Genomic DNA, 18,188 nt, shown 5'->3' with positions numbered 1-18,188 from the left:
TAAAATGACAAGCTTACACACACACACGCACACACACACACACACACACACACACACACACACACACACACACACACACACACACACACACACACACACACACACACACACACACACACACACACACACACCGTAGCAGCTTAAGGAGACAAAACAAAACACAGTCGACTGCAGAGACCCTGAGCATCATGTACCATCATAGGTAAAGGTATTTGCGGTGTTCAGCACTGTTAGAGCTTTTGGATAATTTTTTTTTTTTTTAAGTCTATTTGTCCGAGCACTTAGAGACCTGAAACGTCAATAATTCAAAGTGTTGGTGGCCTGGGTGGGACGAATCCCTTAGAACCTCAAATAAAATAAAAACTAGCTTCACCTTCCTTAATGTTGTCATAGAGATATGACTTAAACATACAGACGAGAATGTTTGTCGCAAAAAAGCCTTAAATAGGTTTAATGATGCTGTGAAAACCACCTGTTTAACATGGGAGTCAATGAGAAACTGCTCTATTATGCAAACTGCCCCTAGCGGACACTCGGAGAACTGCAGCTTTTTGGGCACTTCCGCATTGGATCAACCAGGAAGTCGCTGTGGCGCGGGCGGGGGGGCTCGGTCAGACTCTTATTGTGAAGTGGAGAGCGAGAGAAGGGCAGACTCTTATTTTGAAGCGTCGTCTTGCCAGCTCTCCAGAGAGAGAGAGAGAGAGAGAGAGAGAGAGAGACGGCTCCAGTAGTGGTGTAGCTCCATTGGCAGCGGCAACTATGAGAGGAGATAAGTTCGCGGGGTGAACTCGGCTCGTCGGCAGCCGTTGGCGCATTCTTGGAGAGACACGACGCGAACCGTTAGACGCCGAGAGCTCGCGGGACAGTCCGTGTTCCTGGAATAATAACAATAACAACAACAATAACAACAACCGTTGGATACACACGGTTTTTTGGATACCGAGCGGGAGGAGCAGGGCGAGTGTGTGTGTGTGTGTGTGTGTGTGTGTGTGTGTGTGTGTGTGTGTGTGTGTGTGTGTGTGAGTGCTTTTGGCGGCGGTCCCGCTGCTAGCGAAACATGAACAAGAACCACCGAGAGCCGAGCAACCGTTTGAGTGCCGTGGAGGTGAAGAGCAAGGTAACGGTTACACCCGCGGACACTTGTCTCTCACTTTACCGGATGTGTGTGTGTGTTGTCTGAACCCCCCCCCCCCTCGGTAACGGCTAATTTAGCTTGCTAAGTAGCAACTTATGATGTCGCACAAATGACAAACGAGCTAAAGTTACCTAGCCAACACTAGGCTGCGTTACCATGACTACTAGCTCACTTGTACGTTAGAACTTCGATGTCAGCGGGAACCAAACTTAAACTCGTATGGTTTAAGTTGACGTGAGGAAGTTTGGAGGTGGAGGGAACCGGTGTCACCTGTCACAGGCTCCTCCGCCCAAATATTGACTCAAAGTTAGAGCCGGGCTTCCCGTTCACAATTACCCCCGTGGGAAGTTTACACAAGTTTCAGGACGTTTGCGTGACAGCTGCTCGTTGTGTTGTTGTTCCGTGCGTGTAGGTGTGAAAAGGCCTAAGCGACAGGCTCATGGCTCCTTCTGCGCGACAGTTGCCCCCTTTCCACCAGGACATTTTGAGGGGCCGGTTCAGAGCCGGTGCCTAATCTTGAACCGGAGTTGTGCCGTGTTCAGCACCCCTGCCGTGAAACGCACCCCCTCACATTACAGGTGATATTCAGGATCAGAAGGCTGTTGTTTCCACCTATAGGAGTAGTTTATATACAGGGAACCACATTAAAAGCACATAGTTTTGAACCTATGAATTGCAAGAAAAGCTGGGATTATATTTAGGAAACGCTGAGTCAAATACAGAACATACAAAAAGGTGTTGTTTTGTGTTCGCTATTATCCAAGTTTATGATTTCAAACTCTTTAAAAATAGTTTAAAGACTGTAAGTAACCAATGTTCTGACCGTTGTGGGTCACCTGTATATAAACTACTCCTATAGGTCCAAACAACAGCCTTCTGATCCAGAATATCACCTATAATGTGAGGGGGTGCATTTCACCGCAGGGGTGCTGAATACGGCACAACACCGGTGCCTAATCTTGAACCGGTGTTGTGCCGTGTTCAGCACCCCTGCCGTGAAATGCATCCCCTCCATTACAGGTGATATTCTGCATTAGAAGGCTGTTGTTTCCACCTATAGGAGTAGTTTATATACAGGTAACCCAAATAAAAGCACACACTTTTGAACCTATGAATTGCAAGAAAAGCTGGGATTATATTTAGGAAACGCTGAGTCAAATACAGAACATACAAAAAGGTGTTGTTTTGTGTTCGCTATTATCCAAATTTATGATTTTAAACTCTTTAAAAATAGTTTAAAGACTGTAAGTAACCAATGTTCTGACCGTTGTGGGTGACCTGTATACAAACTACTCCTATAGGTGGAAACAACAGCCTTCTGATCCAGAATATCACCTATAATGTGAGGGGGTGCATTTCGCGGTAGAGGTGCTGAATACGGTGCCTAATCTTGAACCGGTGTTGTGCCGTATTCAGCCCCCCTGCCGTGAAATGAACCCCCTGGCATTATAGGTGATATTCTGGATCAGAAGGCTGTTGTTTCCACCTATAGGAGTAGCTTATACACAGGTAACCACATTAAAAGCACATAGTTTTGAACCTATGAATTGCAAAAAAAGCTGGGATTATATTTAGGAAAAGCTGAGTCAAATACAGAACATACAAAAAGGTGTTGTTTTGTGTTCGCTATCATCCAAGTTTGTGATTTTAAACTCTTTAAAATAGTTTAAAGACTGTAAGTAACCAATGTTCTGACCCTTGTGGGTGACCTGTATACAAACTACTCCTATAGGTGGAAACAACAGCCTTCTGATCCAGAATATCACCTATAATGTGAGGGGTGCATTTCACGGCAGGGGTGCTGAACACGGCACAACACCAGTGCCTAATCTTGAACCGGTGTGACTGCAAAGCAGTTTTATTGAATACAGCTCCAGCTTGTAGTCATTTGATTCTGACGTTGCCTGTAAAGACATAAATCTGTGGATCATTTATTTTAACTGCAATGTGATCTATTGCAGGTAGTCTGTGCTTGGTACCGTAGCTTCAGCAAAGGCTAACATTAACATCTTACATTCAGTGTTAATAAGAATCAAAACGTGTGTTAAAATCTCCATCCATTGTGTTCAAGACAAGCAGTACACACGTGTTGTAGTCCATCAATGTTGTTGTGATGCTTCAAGTTAGCATTTCTCTGGAAAACCTCAGACATATACAGTTATTGATTGCAACCTAAATTTCAGTGAAAACACAGACTATATTTAAAAAGACCTGTAATCAACGTCCCCACCTACTACGCAGGCTCAACTCCTTTAGAGTGAGCAAGCATATTATGGAAACAGCTTATAATAACCTGATAGAGTTCATCGTAACTTTTAACACGGCAATGTGGTACGGTAATCTAAACATAAAAGGAAGCAGCAAGCTGCAGAGAATAGTAAACCAAGTTGTTTGTATGTGAAAGTGCTTAGGAAAAAAGCTGTCAAAATAGCAAACGATCCCTCACATCCACTCAATACAGAGTTTGATCTTCCCTCGGCATGGGCAAATCGTAATATTTAAAAAAAATAATTTATTTCTAATGCCATTGGAGCACTGAACACCATGTACGGTTGATGCATTTTAATGTAACTGCTTCTGCTGTTCTGCTTTTTCACCTGAAGATGTTTGTGTGTATTGTTGTTGTTGACATCCTGCTTGTTGTTTTTATGAGACCAAAGATAAAGTTCCACATGTGAACAATAAACAAATGAAACTAACTACCTAACTATTTTACTTTGTTCAGCTCCTTCCCAAACCTGAGCAGTCCAGGGTCATTTGAAATGTTATGTCTTCCAATGCGGGTACTTATCCAGAAACAGCCCTGGGACCTGGTGTAATCCTGCTTTGTACTACTTCATGAGAGGAGGAGTGTCCTGGTTCTGGTAGTGAATTGTAGATCATCTTTTCACAGCGCTGGGCAACAGTAACCACAACACTTGGCACTTGTCATCAACACCACCGATGGGACATTGGGCTCAACAGCTGCCTAAAGATTAGGGATCTGCAGCCATTGATCCAGTCAGACCACACCGGTTACTACGTTACTCATAAGCCAGCAATGTTTTTGCACATAGTCTTTCTTACAACTGAATACCAAACATTCATGTCAGACAGCCTGGTAGCCAGCGCCACTCAGAACACAGAAACATAGAGATCCACACATCACAAAGTTCACATTAATAATTCATCACATGTGGTGTCTTAGCTTGTCCACATGGATGACAGACTCTCGCATACAGCCGGCAGTGGTTTTGAAATTAGCTAGGCTACCAGAACAGTGTGTGCTCATCAGTCACAGCTGAAATCTCAGACCCTATTAAAGAGACGTGTCTTTATATGATGTGCATGCATTGCAAGTGTAGGCTTTTTACGACAGGGTTTCTTTGGCCCATAATCAGTTCTTCTGTCACCCTCATACCCATGTGTGTCTGCACAATTGCGCTCACGTCTTTGTCTGTCTGCTCCGTCCCAGTTTGGTGCAGAGTTTCGCCGGTTCTCCCTGGATCGGTCGAAGCCGGGCCGCTTCGATGAGTTCTACGGCCTCCTGCAGCACGTACATCGCATCCCCAATGTGGAGCTGTTGGTGGGCTATGCTGACGTACACGGGGACCTGCTGCCTATCAACAATGACGACAACTACCACAAAGCCATTTCCACCGCCAGCCCTCTACTCAGACTATTCCTGCAGAGGAAAGGTAAGCACGCAGGCAATGTTGACAGAAAAGTCCCGGTTTGCACCTGTTTGTTTGGTTAGATCTGCTTTTTGTGTGAGCTTAGGATATGTAGCTTAAAAATGGAGATGAAATGGTTACCGGTTTAGTGACAAAATGCAGCAAAATTCCAGTTAGTGTTAGCTTCACATTTGAATTATCATGATAACTGTGTTTGATTACCCAGAGTAAATACTGCACGCTCCTGGACGCAGGTGCAGCGACGTGGGTTTGTTTTGTGTCTGTGAAAAACCTGGCGAAAGGCAGCGTCTGGGAGTGAGATTTTTCTGTCTTCTAAGAGAGTCTAAGCTTGAAGTGTGGTCATATTTTGGTTTTATAGTTATAGAGTAGAGTACTGATGGAAAAGATTGATGATTGAAGATGATCACCCTGTCTGCAGAGCGCGCAGAAAGGAAATTGCTGCGAATAGGCTGTTTTATATTAATGCAAATGAAATGTACTGCTCATTTTGTATCAGTGCTTTTTGAACATTTCCAGCACATTTGATGAATAATAGTGATATCTGTGATAACTTTCAGACCCTTTCATCTTTACTTGGAAGTACGGGATAAGCTATTGAACAGAATAATATATTTAAGCTCTGTGTGGTCACAGTATCACTTTTCTCTGTCAGTTTTTCAGGCTGCTTGTTGCTCATGTAGTTCGTCCTCGTTGAGTTGTCATTGCAAACAAACTACTCGACACCGCCACTCTCTAGATATGTCCTCTGGCGTCCCGTCCTGACCCACGTAGCTAATGGTCAGCGACCTTGCTGAGGAGCAGTGTTTGTTTCCAAACGCGATCTCTCCACAAGGGCTGGACAGAACCAAAAGAATCAACGTAAAGAGTGATAAAAAATAGAGGAATATTTGCATCCCCCCCCCCCCCCCCACACACACACTTTTCTGTGACCACTATTTATCAAACAGCCCGGGGGGTACATGATTAGGATATCCTGTTTCTTTGGCACAGCAGCCACAGGGGAGGGGTGTTTTTACCGCGGGACTGTTCAACACACACACATTTTGTATTCAATACTCCTGTTGTTTCTCAATTCCCCACTGGTTCTGGTACAATCCCTACCAATAACTATTATACTCTCTGTCTGGGGATCTTTTTCAGGTGCTGAGGGAAGTAGTTAGCTGTAGAACTTGGTTACTGTAATATTTGCTCAGCAGTCATTGTTTGCAACAGTTTCAGGATTAGCATAAACCTGTTTCTGTCAGACGGCACATCAAATCTCGATTGAATTGATTTTCGCAGCGCGTCCTAGCTAACGAGAGGCTGAGCGTGACCTGTTGAATGCGGGCCGGACCACAGGGTCTGCCGGTCGGGTCGTTGTGTTTAAGCTGTCTCGCTGTGCCATATGACCCTATGGAAGCTAAGCCACTTTGTCAGGAGGAGATTAGTGGGGTCACTGTGTTGCGCCGCATGGAACCGTGTTTCAATTACACGCTCCAGACACTAGCCCCCACGCTGGGCTCACTGCTGCTCACACACACACACACACACACACAAAAACACAGGAAAACACAGCCATGCGGGCAAGCAGGCATCACACATCAGACACGCACTGCCTCGTAGAGAAGATACAAGAAAGAGACACGCTAATGAAGCCACACAGCCACGTAGACCCCTCAGACTCTTGTTTCTCTCCTGATTTGTCCCCCCCCCCTTCACCGTACTGCTGAGCACCAGTTGGTCCCAGCTTTAAAGGCTCAGTGTGCGGATGCAGCAAATTGTCAGCTTATATATCATTCATTATCTATCTGCAGACACTAGTTATTATCTCTATAGTGAGTGGATGGCTTCTCCTTCTCTGTGTTGGGGATGAGAGGTACGTCAGGCCCAGAGCCAACTCCAAACCTTTTAAACACTGAACGCTGAGCACCGTTTGTTAATGTAGAAAGTAGCTCACATCTTTAAAATCAGCTCGCTTGGCAACATGACGACGAACGATTTTGTTTCGGAGAAATTGTTTTAGCGTTAACTGCCACTTGTTTGCTGTTATGGCGGTGTCAGCACAAATGACCCTTCACCAAACGGAGATGGTGCTATTTTATAAAACACTCATTCAACGGGCTGAACAACTCCACTTCAAACTCTTTTTTTTGTTATCAGCAGCACAGGAGGAAGGTCACAGTGGAGGGTCACGTGATCGCAGACATTCAATTTTACCAAAAGTACAGAAGCTATAAAACGACAACACAGGCGACACAGAGTAGCTTACTGGTGTTAGCCTGCAGCTAATGTTAGCTTACTAGTAGCCTGCAGCTGCACTTTTCCAGACACCGTGTCTGCTGCTGGAGTCAGAGATGACGGAGAAACAACAGAACTGTTACAGGTGTGGAAACGGTGGTCTAATTCTGATCCAAACATGTCAGATTCAATGTGACTCGTGCTGTTCACACTGTCAAAAGCAAATCAGATATGGGTCACGTATTCAGGTCAATTGTAACTGCAGTGTGAACGTAGCCTTACATCCAAATATCTGGAGTTCAGAGGTCAATGGACCCCTTTTTAAAACGGCCATGCCAGTTTTTACCTTGCCGAAATGTAGCCTAAGTTTGGAGCGTTATTCAGCCACCGTGGCAATAGATTCTTTAGGTCTTATAGTTTCACGTGACACCAAAAAAGATATATTCTGGATTTTATGAATCAATATCTGATAATTCAAATATAAAATTGATTTGAATCAGAATTAGTTTTTAATTAACCCAGCTCTTCTCCCTACCACAGTTTTCCTCTCCTGACTGCTGAGTGATTCTGCTAAACCAGTTTGTGTTTAGTGCACCACGGTGCTTACTTACCTAGCACAAAAGCGATATGGTGTTCACGTCACATGAAAATCCATCTTATCAGGCTCCGGTCACGCATTTGTTCTTCAGATAGAAGTCCGTCATCCAATCAGCATCCTGTGAGGAGCTACTGGCAGTTGAGGGGGGAGGTCCTGAGTGACTTTGGCGAGAGTTTGATTGACAGATGGTTCGTCCATCACCTGCCAGGTACATTTTGAAAGTGCCTGCCCGTTGACATTTCCTATGACTCCTTCTTAGGTGGTTCTGTGAAAATAAACATCGGATGAGTCTGGTTACCACGGTGATGAGTCTGGTTACCACAGTGCTTCAGTCCAGTGTTTCAGACAAACTGGCTCATAATGCCATTAGACTGCTACTGTGTACTCTGAGACATTAACTGAGCCATTATGTAAATGTCTTAGACAGTCAGTGGTCCGATATGATGCGATTGGTCATTATTGCATAAGAGCAGGACTTGGGACAAGTCGGCAGTGTGGGTCAAAGTTGCAACTTGGCCTTCATGGAGTAGTGCAATGAAATCTTATTACACAGCTATCCTGGAAATATGTTTGGAGCTAATAAAAACAACTCTTAATCTCCGGTCTCAGTGATTGTAAACAGGTTTGCGACAGACAATTTCCGGTGTATCTAGTCTCAGCGCAGCTCAGTCCAATCGTGTCATACAAGGTTATTTTTGGCACTGGGTTTTATTTGACCGGAAGGCAAAATCCTACGTTTATATCCCAGGCTAGGTGAGTTTTGTTCATTCACTGATGTGCAGATGGATCGGGACGGGTGTGAGGCTGTGAGTGTCTGTTGTTGTATTGTTGTGGTCTGCTGTGGAATAATGCCCACATTGTTGTTATGTATGCGTCTGCGCTACATCAGTGACCAGCCTTTACCGTTGTACTGCCGACAAAGCATGCGTGCGTGCGTGCGTGCGTGCGTGCGTGCGTGCGTGCGTGTGTGTGTGGACTTTGTCTGTGCCAGTCATTTTTAAAATTTCTTCAACAAATTCCAGTTTAACACCGGGGATGCCCCCTACTCCCCTCCCCCCCCATCTACGAACAATGCGCTGATGATTATTGAGCCCGCGCTGAGGTGTCCACTGTTTACCGGTTGTCATGGCAGCAGTGAAGAGGCCCTTTGATAGGTGGATTAGATTGCTTGAGTCTCCTCGAGGCTGGTGGGAGCTGCAAAGCATGCTGGGAGCAATATGACTAGCATTTGAAAACACAAACTGTCTAAAGCTTCTTTCTGTGTTAGGTGGAACTACTTTGAATGGTGTGTGTGTGTGTGTGTGTGTGTCAGACACACTACACAGACAGTCTGAATCAGAATCAATACAATCTAAATGACACCCGGTCCAGGAAGCACGATAGATGAGAGCTGTCAAAAGCTACATCCTGGTCCGTGCTGTTTTTGTTAAGCTCAGTGTAAATGGAGAATGTTGTGGTCATTAGTCAGCTGTTGAAGACACCACTGAACGGCCCGCTGAGTACTGTTGATGTTGCTTTTTAAATTAACATATTTTTCAGTCATTAAGTCTTTTAGCTGACACTTTCATCCAAAGCGACTCATTCCAGTGACGCCATCTTTGACTGTATCCGTCAACCCGAACGTTTCCACACACAACATAAATGGAGTTTATAGGTTGTCGGCCATGTATTGGTTGCAGCCTTTGACGTAATCCCTCTCTCAGGGCGTTGGTTTGTTTGGTCATCGCTCACAGTTTCAGTCGTGAGCGGCCCGTAACTTTTCCCCAGTAAGGTGGAGGAGAAAGGTATGCGTGTATTTGCGTATCCCAGCAGGGACTGCCTTTAGTAATCAGTAACCAGCCGGTGAATCATCGCCCAAGAGAAAAGGAAATGTACAGTGTGAAAGTACAACATGGACAAAGTCTACCCACCCTGCAAAGCAAGCAAGCATTAGAGCAGGATAAGAGCAGCAGCGCAAAGTGTGATAAGCAATGCACTTAGTGTGGTAAGTAATGAAAGGGACAGACGCTGTAGGTGCAACGTGGGAAAAGATGGGCTGAGAGTGTGACAGTCCCAGAGAGCCAGATGAAACAAGGAGGTCGTTGTGGTGTTGAAAACGATTTTGGGTGACGACTGTGAGGCGAAAGGATTAAAGGGAGGGAGACAAAGTGCTTGCAGGTGTAATGGATGAAGCACACGAGAGAAGTTTAGACTAGAATATCACCCACCCCTGCTTTGGATCTCAAGTTTTCCGCTGAGCATGAATTATTCCCTAGGATGTTGTGAGGGAACGACGGATTCATAGCACCGGAGGAGGAATGCGCGGAGGAGGAACACATCTTCCACCTAATGAGGGCGAGATGGAAGGATGAAAGGGAGACAGAGTAAACAGTATTAAAGAGGGAGTAATGTATAAGGCATTGTTTGGGCAAGGCGTGTAATTAGAGATGTGGGGAGAGGAGAGGGAGTAGTGTAAGTGTGGTAGGAATGCAGCAAGAGGGAAAGCGAGGGAAGGATAGTGGGAATAGTATTAGTGAGGGAGGAATGCAGAGTGAGGCCCAAGCTGGGGAGGGTGGGATAGAGAGAGAGAGAGAAAGAAATAAAGAGAGGGAGAGAGATGGAGGAAGGAGAGAGGGAGGGAGGGGGCATTTTGGGTGGAATGTGGCCAGGCTCTGATCACGTCTGCTGGCTAGATTAGACAGGACAGGAGGCCAGACTGGACCCTGGGCTCCAGAGCCTGGCTCCGTCAACAGGGGGTATTGATGGAAAGAGAAAGAGATGGTGAGCAGTAGAGAAAGACGGGGAGCTTTTTAATGCAAGAGAGAGAGAGAGTCTAGGAAGAGAGAGAGTTTAGGAAGCTAAAACCTTACTCTGGTAAGGTTACACCTAAAACCTGATGAGATGAGACTTTATGTAGGCTGCGAGAAGATGGAGGGAGGGCGGCTTGGATGGTAGAAGAGTGGGAGGGGGGGTGGGAGTCCAGGCTCTCTGTTATTGAGACTGTCAGAGTTTCTCAGCTCAGAGTTTGTTAGGGAAAGATGAATAGATGTAGGAAAAAGGAGGGAGAAACGGCACTTTTGACCTCTGCGAACCAAAAGAGAATAACTGAAGAACGAGAAAGATGGAGGGAGGGGATGCAGTGAGCTATTTCCACCACGCGGTTTGACTCGACACGTACCAGGTGCTTTTTTTCCGTTTCGTTCTCCGCTGCAGATAGTACCCTCTCGTTGTAGACGGGATTCTCAGCTGATCGCCGTAGCGACGCTGCGTAAAACGGCCGCGACATCATCGCCAACGCAACACTCGCCGGATCCTTGCATCTGCTGCGACGTCTGCACTTTGTCAGTCGTACAGCGATACGAACCAAAATGTATATCATGCTGCTATTTTAGGTTTTTGCGGTGACGGCATTATATCAAGGTATTACGTACTATAAAGGGAATCATCACCCAAAATGTGACTCTATCTTTTTTTCACTATATTTGCAAAACAAGAGAACATATGATTAGAAAGAAAACAGACGTGTTTATTGGCTGCAATAGGACTGAAAATAAAGTATAGGCGTACATGTGTTTTAGAAGGAGTATCCTGCCCCATAATGTAGGTTAATTAGTAGTTACAGCCATGCTGTTGTTGTAAGGGAACCGTATTGCTGAGCAACCTGCATCTGAGGTCTGGACATATACACATATATATATATATATGTATATGAGGGAGAATGACGGCATCTGCGATCGATTACCTCCTCTCCCGTACCTGTTCAGCCGACCGCAGAGCATTGATTCCCTCCTTAAAACAAAACACAAAACACTCGGCTCCGTCAGTAAATAGTCGCTTCTCTCCTTACTCCCTTTGGATCAAAACATGATCATCATACTCTGATCATTTAGTCTTAACACAACGCTATACATGTAGCATGCTGTAGCCGTGAAGTGTAAGCATCAGTAGATCTCACTCTGGTGTGTCTGCTAAAACCAAAACGTGTGTATATTTAACACGGTAATAATGCTAACGTACGTAGCGTACTGTGTAGTTTTGTGGGCCGCCATTTTTAAAAATCTGGGTCGAGTTAATTAAAAGGTTGTGGTCGCTTTTGACAGCAGCTTGGCTTTTTAAAAGGTAATACCAAAAAAGTACCATGTGCTATCCACAACCTTTGCTAACGGAAAACTAAAAACGAGCAGGTGCAGCGGAGCCGTGCCTCACCGTGCAGTGGAATTATGTCACAGGGAGCAGGAAAGCGTGCTTACTGATTGTGTCGGGTGAACATGTGACATGTCTAACAGAGATTGTTGAACTTTGGACTCAAAGACTTTTTTTGAAAGTGACGCACAAGATGTTTCTGTACGAAAAGAGGAGCGTGAAGTCATTTATTCGCATTTGAAATCCTGCACGTACACTGGAAAGACTAGAGATGCTTTAATATCCAGTGGTATCTTTTCCTTTTAGCTCTGGAGCAGACAGATGTGTTTCTTCCCGTCCTCCGAGCTGGGCGCTACAGTGATATTGATATGAAGCATGATAACTGATACGCTTATCTGTGACTTTCTTTCAGCACGCCATTCCATCATATTTACCCTGGCTCGCTGTGAACCACAGTCAGCAGGCTCTGACGTGCACCTCCCAAACACTGTTGCCTAACTACTGCCACTGTTTGTAGTTTATTTACCCCTCATCCTTTCTCCATGCACACTTTTACCAAGGAAGGGATCTCTTTATGACCAGAACTATCGCAGTGACTGTTAATCCTGTCAATGTACACATGGGCAAGTCACTATGGGTTTAATTGCACTGGTGCATTTTCTCTCATTTGTAATGCTAGTAAGTCTTTAACTGCTTTAGTGATGGTGCGGTCGGCTCAAAGTTCACCGTGGCAGTGAGAAATCTGCCTCGGTGGCCTGATCTAACTGCAGGTTGGCTGTGTTGTCTTCCAGAGCCAGATGCTGAAGGCAGGACAGAGCCAGAAGCACAGAGCCCCCCTGCCCGTCCCACCCCTGTAAAGTCCCTAATCAGACGCATGAGCGACAGACTTGTGAGAATAGACTTGGGTACCCCCAGCCCACGCGGCTGCTCCTCCCTCCCTTCTACTCCTCCATCCTCCCCAACATCTAGCCCTTCCTCTCCCTCGTCCCCCTGGAGGCTACATATAGCAGGGCTGCGTAGACGGCTCGGTTTATCACACCCAGATCTAGCCGCCTCACCCCAGACTCAGCCTCCTTCCTGTAGCCTGGTACTGACATGTACATCGCCAAGTGCCCTGGCCCCTCCTCCTGCCCCGACCTGAAACCCACCCTCAGCCCCAGGCACGTCCCTGCTCCAGTCTGCATGCCCGAAGCCGACTCCTCGCAGCACGTCCCAGCCCCTCATCAAAGCCGTACTTACCTTACCAGTCCAGGTGATCCAGCCACTATCCTAGACTAACCCTCATTTCCAGGTGCTACATCAATTGTCTCAATACTGCCCACAAAGGAAAATTTGATTCCTGTGCTTGATGTGGCAGCAGCAGTCGCTCTGAAAAGCACAGCCTTGAGAGAACAGACAGACAGACAGACAGACAGAGAGAGAAGGGAAACAGAGGCTGACAGGAGAATCTGCAACACCAGGAGGGACAGACAGACAGACAGAGGAGGGGACAGACAAAAAGGCTCCGCTGAGAGGTGGACCAGAGCCCGAGGGACAGATTGAGTGAAGGACACAGGGAACTGAAGGGTGAGGAAGAGAGGAGGCAGTGCAGGAAACAGTGGGAAGTGTTGTACATGGCAAATAAAATGTATTCATTCTGCATCAACCCCCATTGTAAGCTGTGTTGATTTGTGCACTTGTAGGGCTGCAACTGATGATTATGTTTTATCTGTGATTAATTCCTATTCCCTCAATTAATCGATTAGTTGTTTGGTCCATAGATGACCTCCCCAGATGTTTTGTTTTGTCCACAACTCAAAAATTTTACCGTCATAGGAAGAAAAACCAGGAAGTATTCACCTTTAAGAAGCTGCGATCAGAGAAGTTTGACAGATTCACATGATTCAAATGATTCATCTGTGATCAAAGCAGTCTGTGATTAATTTAGCAGTAATCATGTCATGATATTATCCAGATTCATTCATTCATTCATCCTCAACCGCTTATCCCGGGGTCTGGGTCGCTGGAGCCGATCAGCTAGGATCGACTGATCGGCTGTCAGGACAGGACGCCAGTCTATCATAGAGATGAACAGAGACAAACAAACATTCACGCCTACGGGTGATTTAGAGTCATCAATGAACCGAACACCTGCACGTCTTTGGACTGTGGGAGGAAACCGGAGAACCCGGAGAAAACCCACGCAGACACGGGGACAACATGCAAACTCCACACAGAAAGGTCCAGGTCGGGTTGCGAACCTGGAACCTTCTCGCTGTGAGGCGACAGTGCTAACCACTACACCACCGTGTAGCCCATTATACAGATAACCATCAGAAAATATACTTAATTAACTCTTAAAAGGCTCCAAAAGACACTTGAATCACTTAATAAAGTATTGCATCACAGACAGTGAACTTGCAAACCATCTTAAATAAGATCATCATGAATCATAAAGTCCCCCTGATGACAAATGTCATAAAAAAGTCATAGTATCTCATCTTCAGCCTCTTATCCCGGGTCGGGTCGCGGGGGCAGCAGCTTTAGCAGGGGACCCCAAACTTCCCTTTCCCGGGCCACATTAACCAGCTCTAACTGGGGGATCCCGAGGCGTTCCCAGGCCAGTGTGGAGATCTAATCTCTCCACCTGGTCCTGGGTCTTCCCCGAGTATGTATAGTATGTGGAAATTCACCACAATCATCTTATTGTGAGTGTTTTTATTGCGATCGGCAATTTAAATTGCCACACAGTGGTGTAGTGGTTAGCACTGTCGCCTCACAGCTCATGAAGGTTGTACTGGCGGCGCAGTGGGGCGGTGGTTAGCCTTACAGCGAGGGGGTTCCCAGTTCGAATCCCGGCTGGGGCCCTTCTGTGTGGAGTTTGCATGTTGTCCCCGTGTCTGCGTGGGTTTTCTCCGGGTTCTCCGGTTTCCTCCCACAGTCCAAAGATGTGCAGGTGTTCGGTTCATTGATGACTCTAAATCACCCGTAGGTGTGAATGGTTGTCTGTCTCTGTTTGTCTCTATGTGTCCTGTGATAGACTGGCGTCCTGTCCAGGGTGTACCCCGCCTCACGCCCGACGTCAGCTGTGATCGGCTCCAGCCCCCCCACGACCCGACCCCGGGATAAGTGGTTGAAGATGAATGAATGAATGAATCGTCCCATCCCTAGGTGCAGCCTTAGCACACTGCATACTGCTAGCTCCAGCTGGTTCACAGTGTAGCGGTTAGCTCCAGTACTTTTGATAAATGGCTCCTGTCGAGACCGAGTAATAAAGCAGGACTGATGAACGTAATGGAGAATTCATGAGTGAGACTCTGTGAGGAGGGCTAGGAGCGGGCTAACGTCGACGACTGAAGTCTTTTGAGTTATGGATTTAATGAGTCATTACTCAAATTGTCAGCTCGATCGCACACTCGGCTTTGTCTTGGCTCCGGCTCGCCTCACACCTCCGCGGGACTCGGCATCTACCTTTCCCCAAACGCCTCACTCGTATCAGCACTCGGTGTACTCTGTGCTCGGTCTTTTCCTCTCAGCGCTCTCCCTCTGACCTCCCTCCTTTCATTTCTTTCTCCCCGTCTTATCAGCAGCATTAAGGCCCTTTTTATCAGGGCTGTGCCAGGGAGGTATGCTCGCCACACCGAGAATAGCAACCCTCCGGGAATTTACTCCTTTGAAAGTTTTTTTTATCGCCTCCTCCTCCTCTGCTTTCCTTTCCTTCTCTCTCTCTCTCTCCCTCTCTCTCTCTCTCTCTCTCTCTCTCTCTTTCTCTCTCTCTCTCTCTCTCTCTCTCTCTGTCCCCCTCCCCCCGTCTATGTTCGCTGTATTTCTGCCCCTCTCGCCTGTTTCAAGTCTTTTTGTTTTACTCCACCCCTGGTTTTTCTCATCGACACACAAGTTCTCATTGACACACACGTACGCTCCCCCTCCTCCTCCTCCTCCTCCTCTTGTATCCCTCTGTGTCAGGAACACCGTGGTACCGAGTGTGCGGTGAACGTCCAGTCTTGACATCAACAAACGTGACTGTTTCCAGAACACCACAACCTTCAGCGGCTGGTCGTTGTCTGAGTGTTTTTCATTCTCAGATCCTTGAGACGTGTGTCATGTTTGGATGCTGAGGACGAGTTTCACAGCCAGCTAATCTTATTCATCATGAAGGAATAAATACTTTCAGCTGGATCACTACTTATGCGTACCCCGGACAATATATTTACTTCACAGATTAATGTGTGCTGTGACCTATGATGCTCCGTACCCCAGCTGTAATGATACAGGTGTAGCAGCAGTTTAGAGATGTTCTGATACCACGTGTTAAAAAACTACGCCTGCGTGACTATGGTAGGATTATTATTGTGGTAAGGCCTGGCTCAGGTTTAACCCTTTGTGAAACATGAATGAATGGAAGCCACTTATTTTTAAATAGAACAGTATAAATGGGGCGGCAGTAGCTCAGTCCATAGGTGACTTGGCTGGGAACCGGAGGGGTACACGTTTTCACATGTACAAGCACAAGGCCTACGGCGGTTCTGAGGTCATTTCCTGTGCGCCTGTTGGGACGTAGAAAAAAGAAGGAGGGACCCTACGCGGACATTTAACAACAACAACAATGGCGGCGAAAGGTTCACGTTGGTGTGATGCGGAGGTGGAGTGTTTACTGCAGATTTGGTCGATGAAAAGATTCAAAAACAGTCGACAAGACGCACAAAAACTCTGAGGTCTACGGAAAGATCTGGCAACAAAGCCACGCATCACCATGACGTCATCAATGCGTGTGACGTGTTACGGCGTGATGACGTATAGGCAGCAAGAAGCATTCTCCGAGGCCCAGGTAGTGTGAGTACAAACGGGCCTGGAGGGGGGGACAAGGACCCTAAAGCACGGGGCACGGGACGGACGGACTTCACTAAAAGTTACACAAGCAGAATAAAAACAATACACACGTTAGAATAAAGAACATCAAATACAACAAACATAATGACAAAAACCAGGACAACAAATATTGCGTGTGTGCATGTGCACTTGACCTTTGTCTGAGGCTCAATGTTCGTTCTACTTTCACATTCATTCTAACTCTCCCAGAGCAGCTGCGGTCTGCCGTACTCATGACCCTCCTGTAGCTCCTTTCTGATCGTGTTGTGTGTCACCTGGACACAGTGTCAGGTTTCCCCTGACGCAGCGCCCGGCATGACAAGTACCAGGAAGCAGTGGAGTGTTTGTGTCGTGGTTGTCGTCGGGGCTCATTATGTTACAAGGGAAGGCCTCTTCATCCTGTGTCATATGAACTGGAATACTATGTGACTAAGGAGTGAAGCAGTGGGTGTCATGAGAGTGTCAGAGCAGGTGCACGCATGAGTGTTAGCAGAGAAGGAACTAAATTACATTATTTAACGTACACTGGTGTAGTTTAGTTCTAGAGCGTTCAACGTTTATTTTCTGTGAGTAAAAACCTGTTTTGTAATGTTTGTCGCGTTCTTGTGAGCGCAATAGCTCAGGAACCGCCGGAACGTTCATTCATTTATTCATCTTCAACTGCTTGTCCCTGTCGGGGTCGCAGGAGGGCTGGAGTCAATCCCAGCTGACATCGGGCGTGAGGCGGGGTCCACCCTGGACAGGACGCCAGTCTATCACAGGGCACATAGAGACGAACAGAGACAGACAACAATTCACACCTACGGGTGATTTAGAGTCATCAATGAACCGAACACCTGCACGTCTTTGGACTGTGGGAGGAAACCGGAGAACCCAGAGAAAACCCACGCAGACACGGGACTCCGGGATTTGAACCAGGAACCCTCTCGCTGTGAGGCGACAGTGCTAAACACCACAACACCGTGTCGCCCTAGTTTTATATTAGTTATTAAAAAATGATTTCTACCAGTAACAAACATTCTCTGTAGTACTTTCTGGTGCTGTGACGGACGGAGGCGATGGTGTAAAGAGCTGCGGCGTGTTCTGAACGTCCAGAGTCCAGAGCGTGTGAAGAATAGAGCACCGAGGACGATGATGTGTCCAACCAATGCATGCCACTTTGAACAGGGGCTTTCCTCTCCTCAGGCGGAGTTGTCGCAGCCCCTTCAATGTCAGGATAGAGCTGTGTGTGCGTGTGCGTGTGTGTGTGCGTGTGTGTGTTCGTTACATACCACGGAGAGGAATGACCAAGCATCGCTGCATGTGTCCTCGCTTGTGACGGTGTGTGTCATTTTCTCCTCCGTTGCTTCGCTTCCTTTGCGCCTCACCGACTCCATTCAAAGTGTGGGTAATCAAAGCAGCCAGCGCATAGTTGGAATACCTAACCTGTGCGGGGCCCGGGATTATGTTTTTAAGTGGGGGGGGTTTGTGAATCATGATACCGATACGAAGCAGGTGAGGAGCGTGGTTATTGCCTGAGGAGATGAGACGCTTCGGCAAAGGCGACCGACAGAGCTACTTTCAGACATATTAACATGGGTCGGTGATGGAGATA

At 46.7% G+C, this 18,188-nt stretch overlaps 1 protein-coding gene across 1 annotated transcript in view; it reads left to right on the top strand.

Annotated features, from left to right (window-relative positions):
• The first annotated feature begins 720 nt into the window (after positions 1 to 720).
• Positions 721 to 18,188, top strand: part of pard6b (par-6 partitioning defective 6 homolog beta (C. elegans)) — a 28,396-nt gene continuing 10,928 nt past the window's right edge. Inside the window, exons 1-2 of the mRNA XM_083920134.1 lie at positions 721 to 1,117; positions 4,590 to 4,812. Of these exons, the coding sequence (XP_083776260.1) occupies positions 1,058 to 1,117; positions 4,590 to 4,812 (283 nt within the window). The 5' untranslated portion in view covers positions 721 to 1,057. The remainder of the gene's footprint in view (positions 1,118 to 4,589; positions 4,813 to 18,188) is intronic.

The sequence above is a fragment of the Echiichthys vipera genome (genome assembly GCF_963691815.1).
Source record: "Echiichthys vipera genome assembly, chromosome: 9".
NCBI classification, from domain to species: domain Eukaryota; kingdom Metazoa; phylum Chordata; class Actinopteri; order Perciformes; family Trachinidae; genus Echiichthys; species Echiichthys vipera.
Note: the sequence above shows the minus strand (reverse complement) of the source record. Positions and strands in the feature narration are given on the sequence as shown.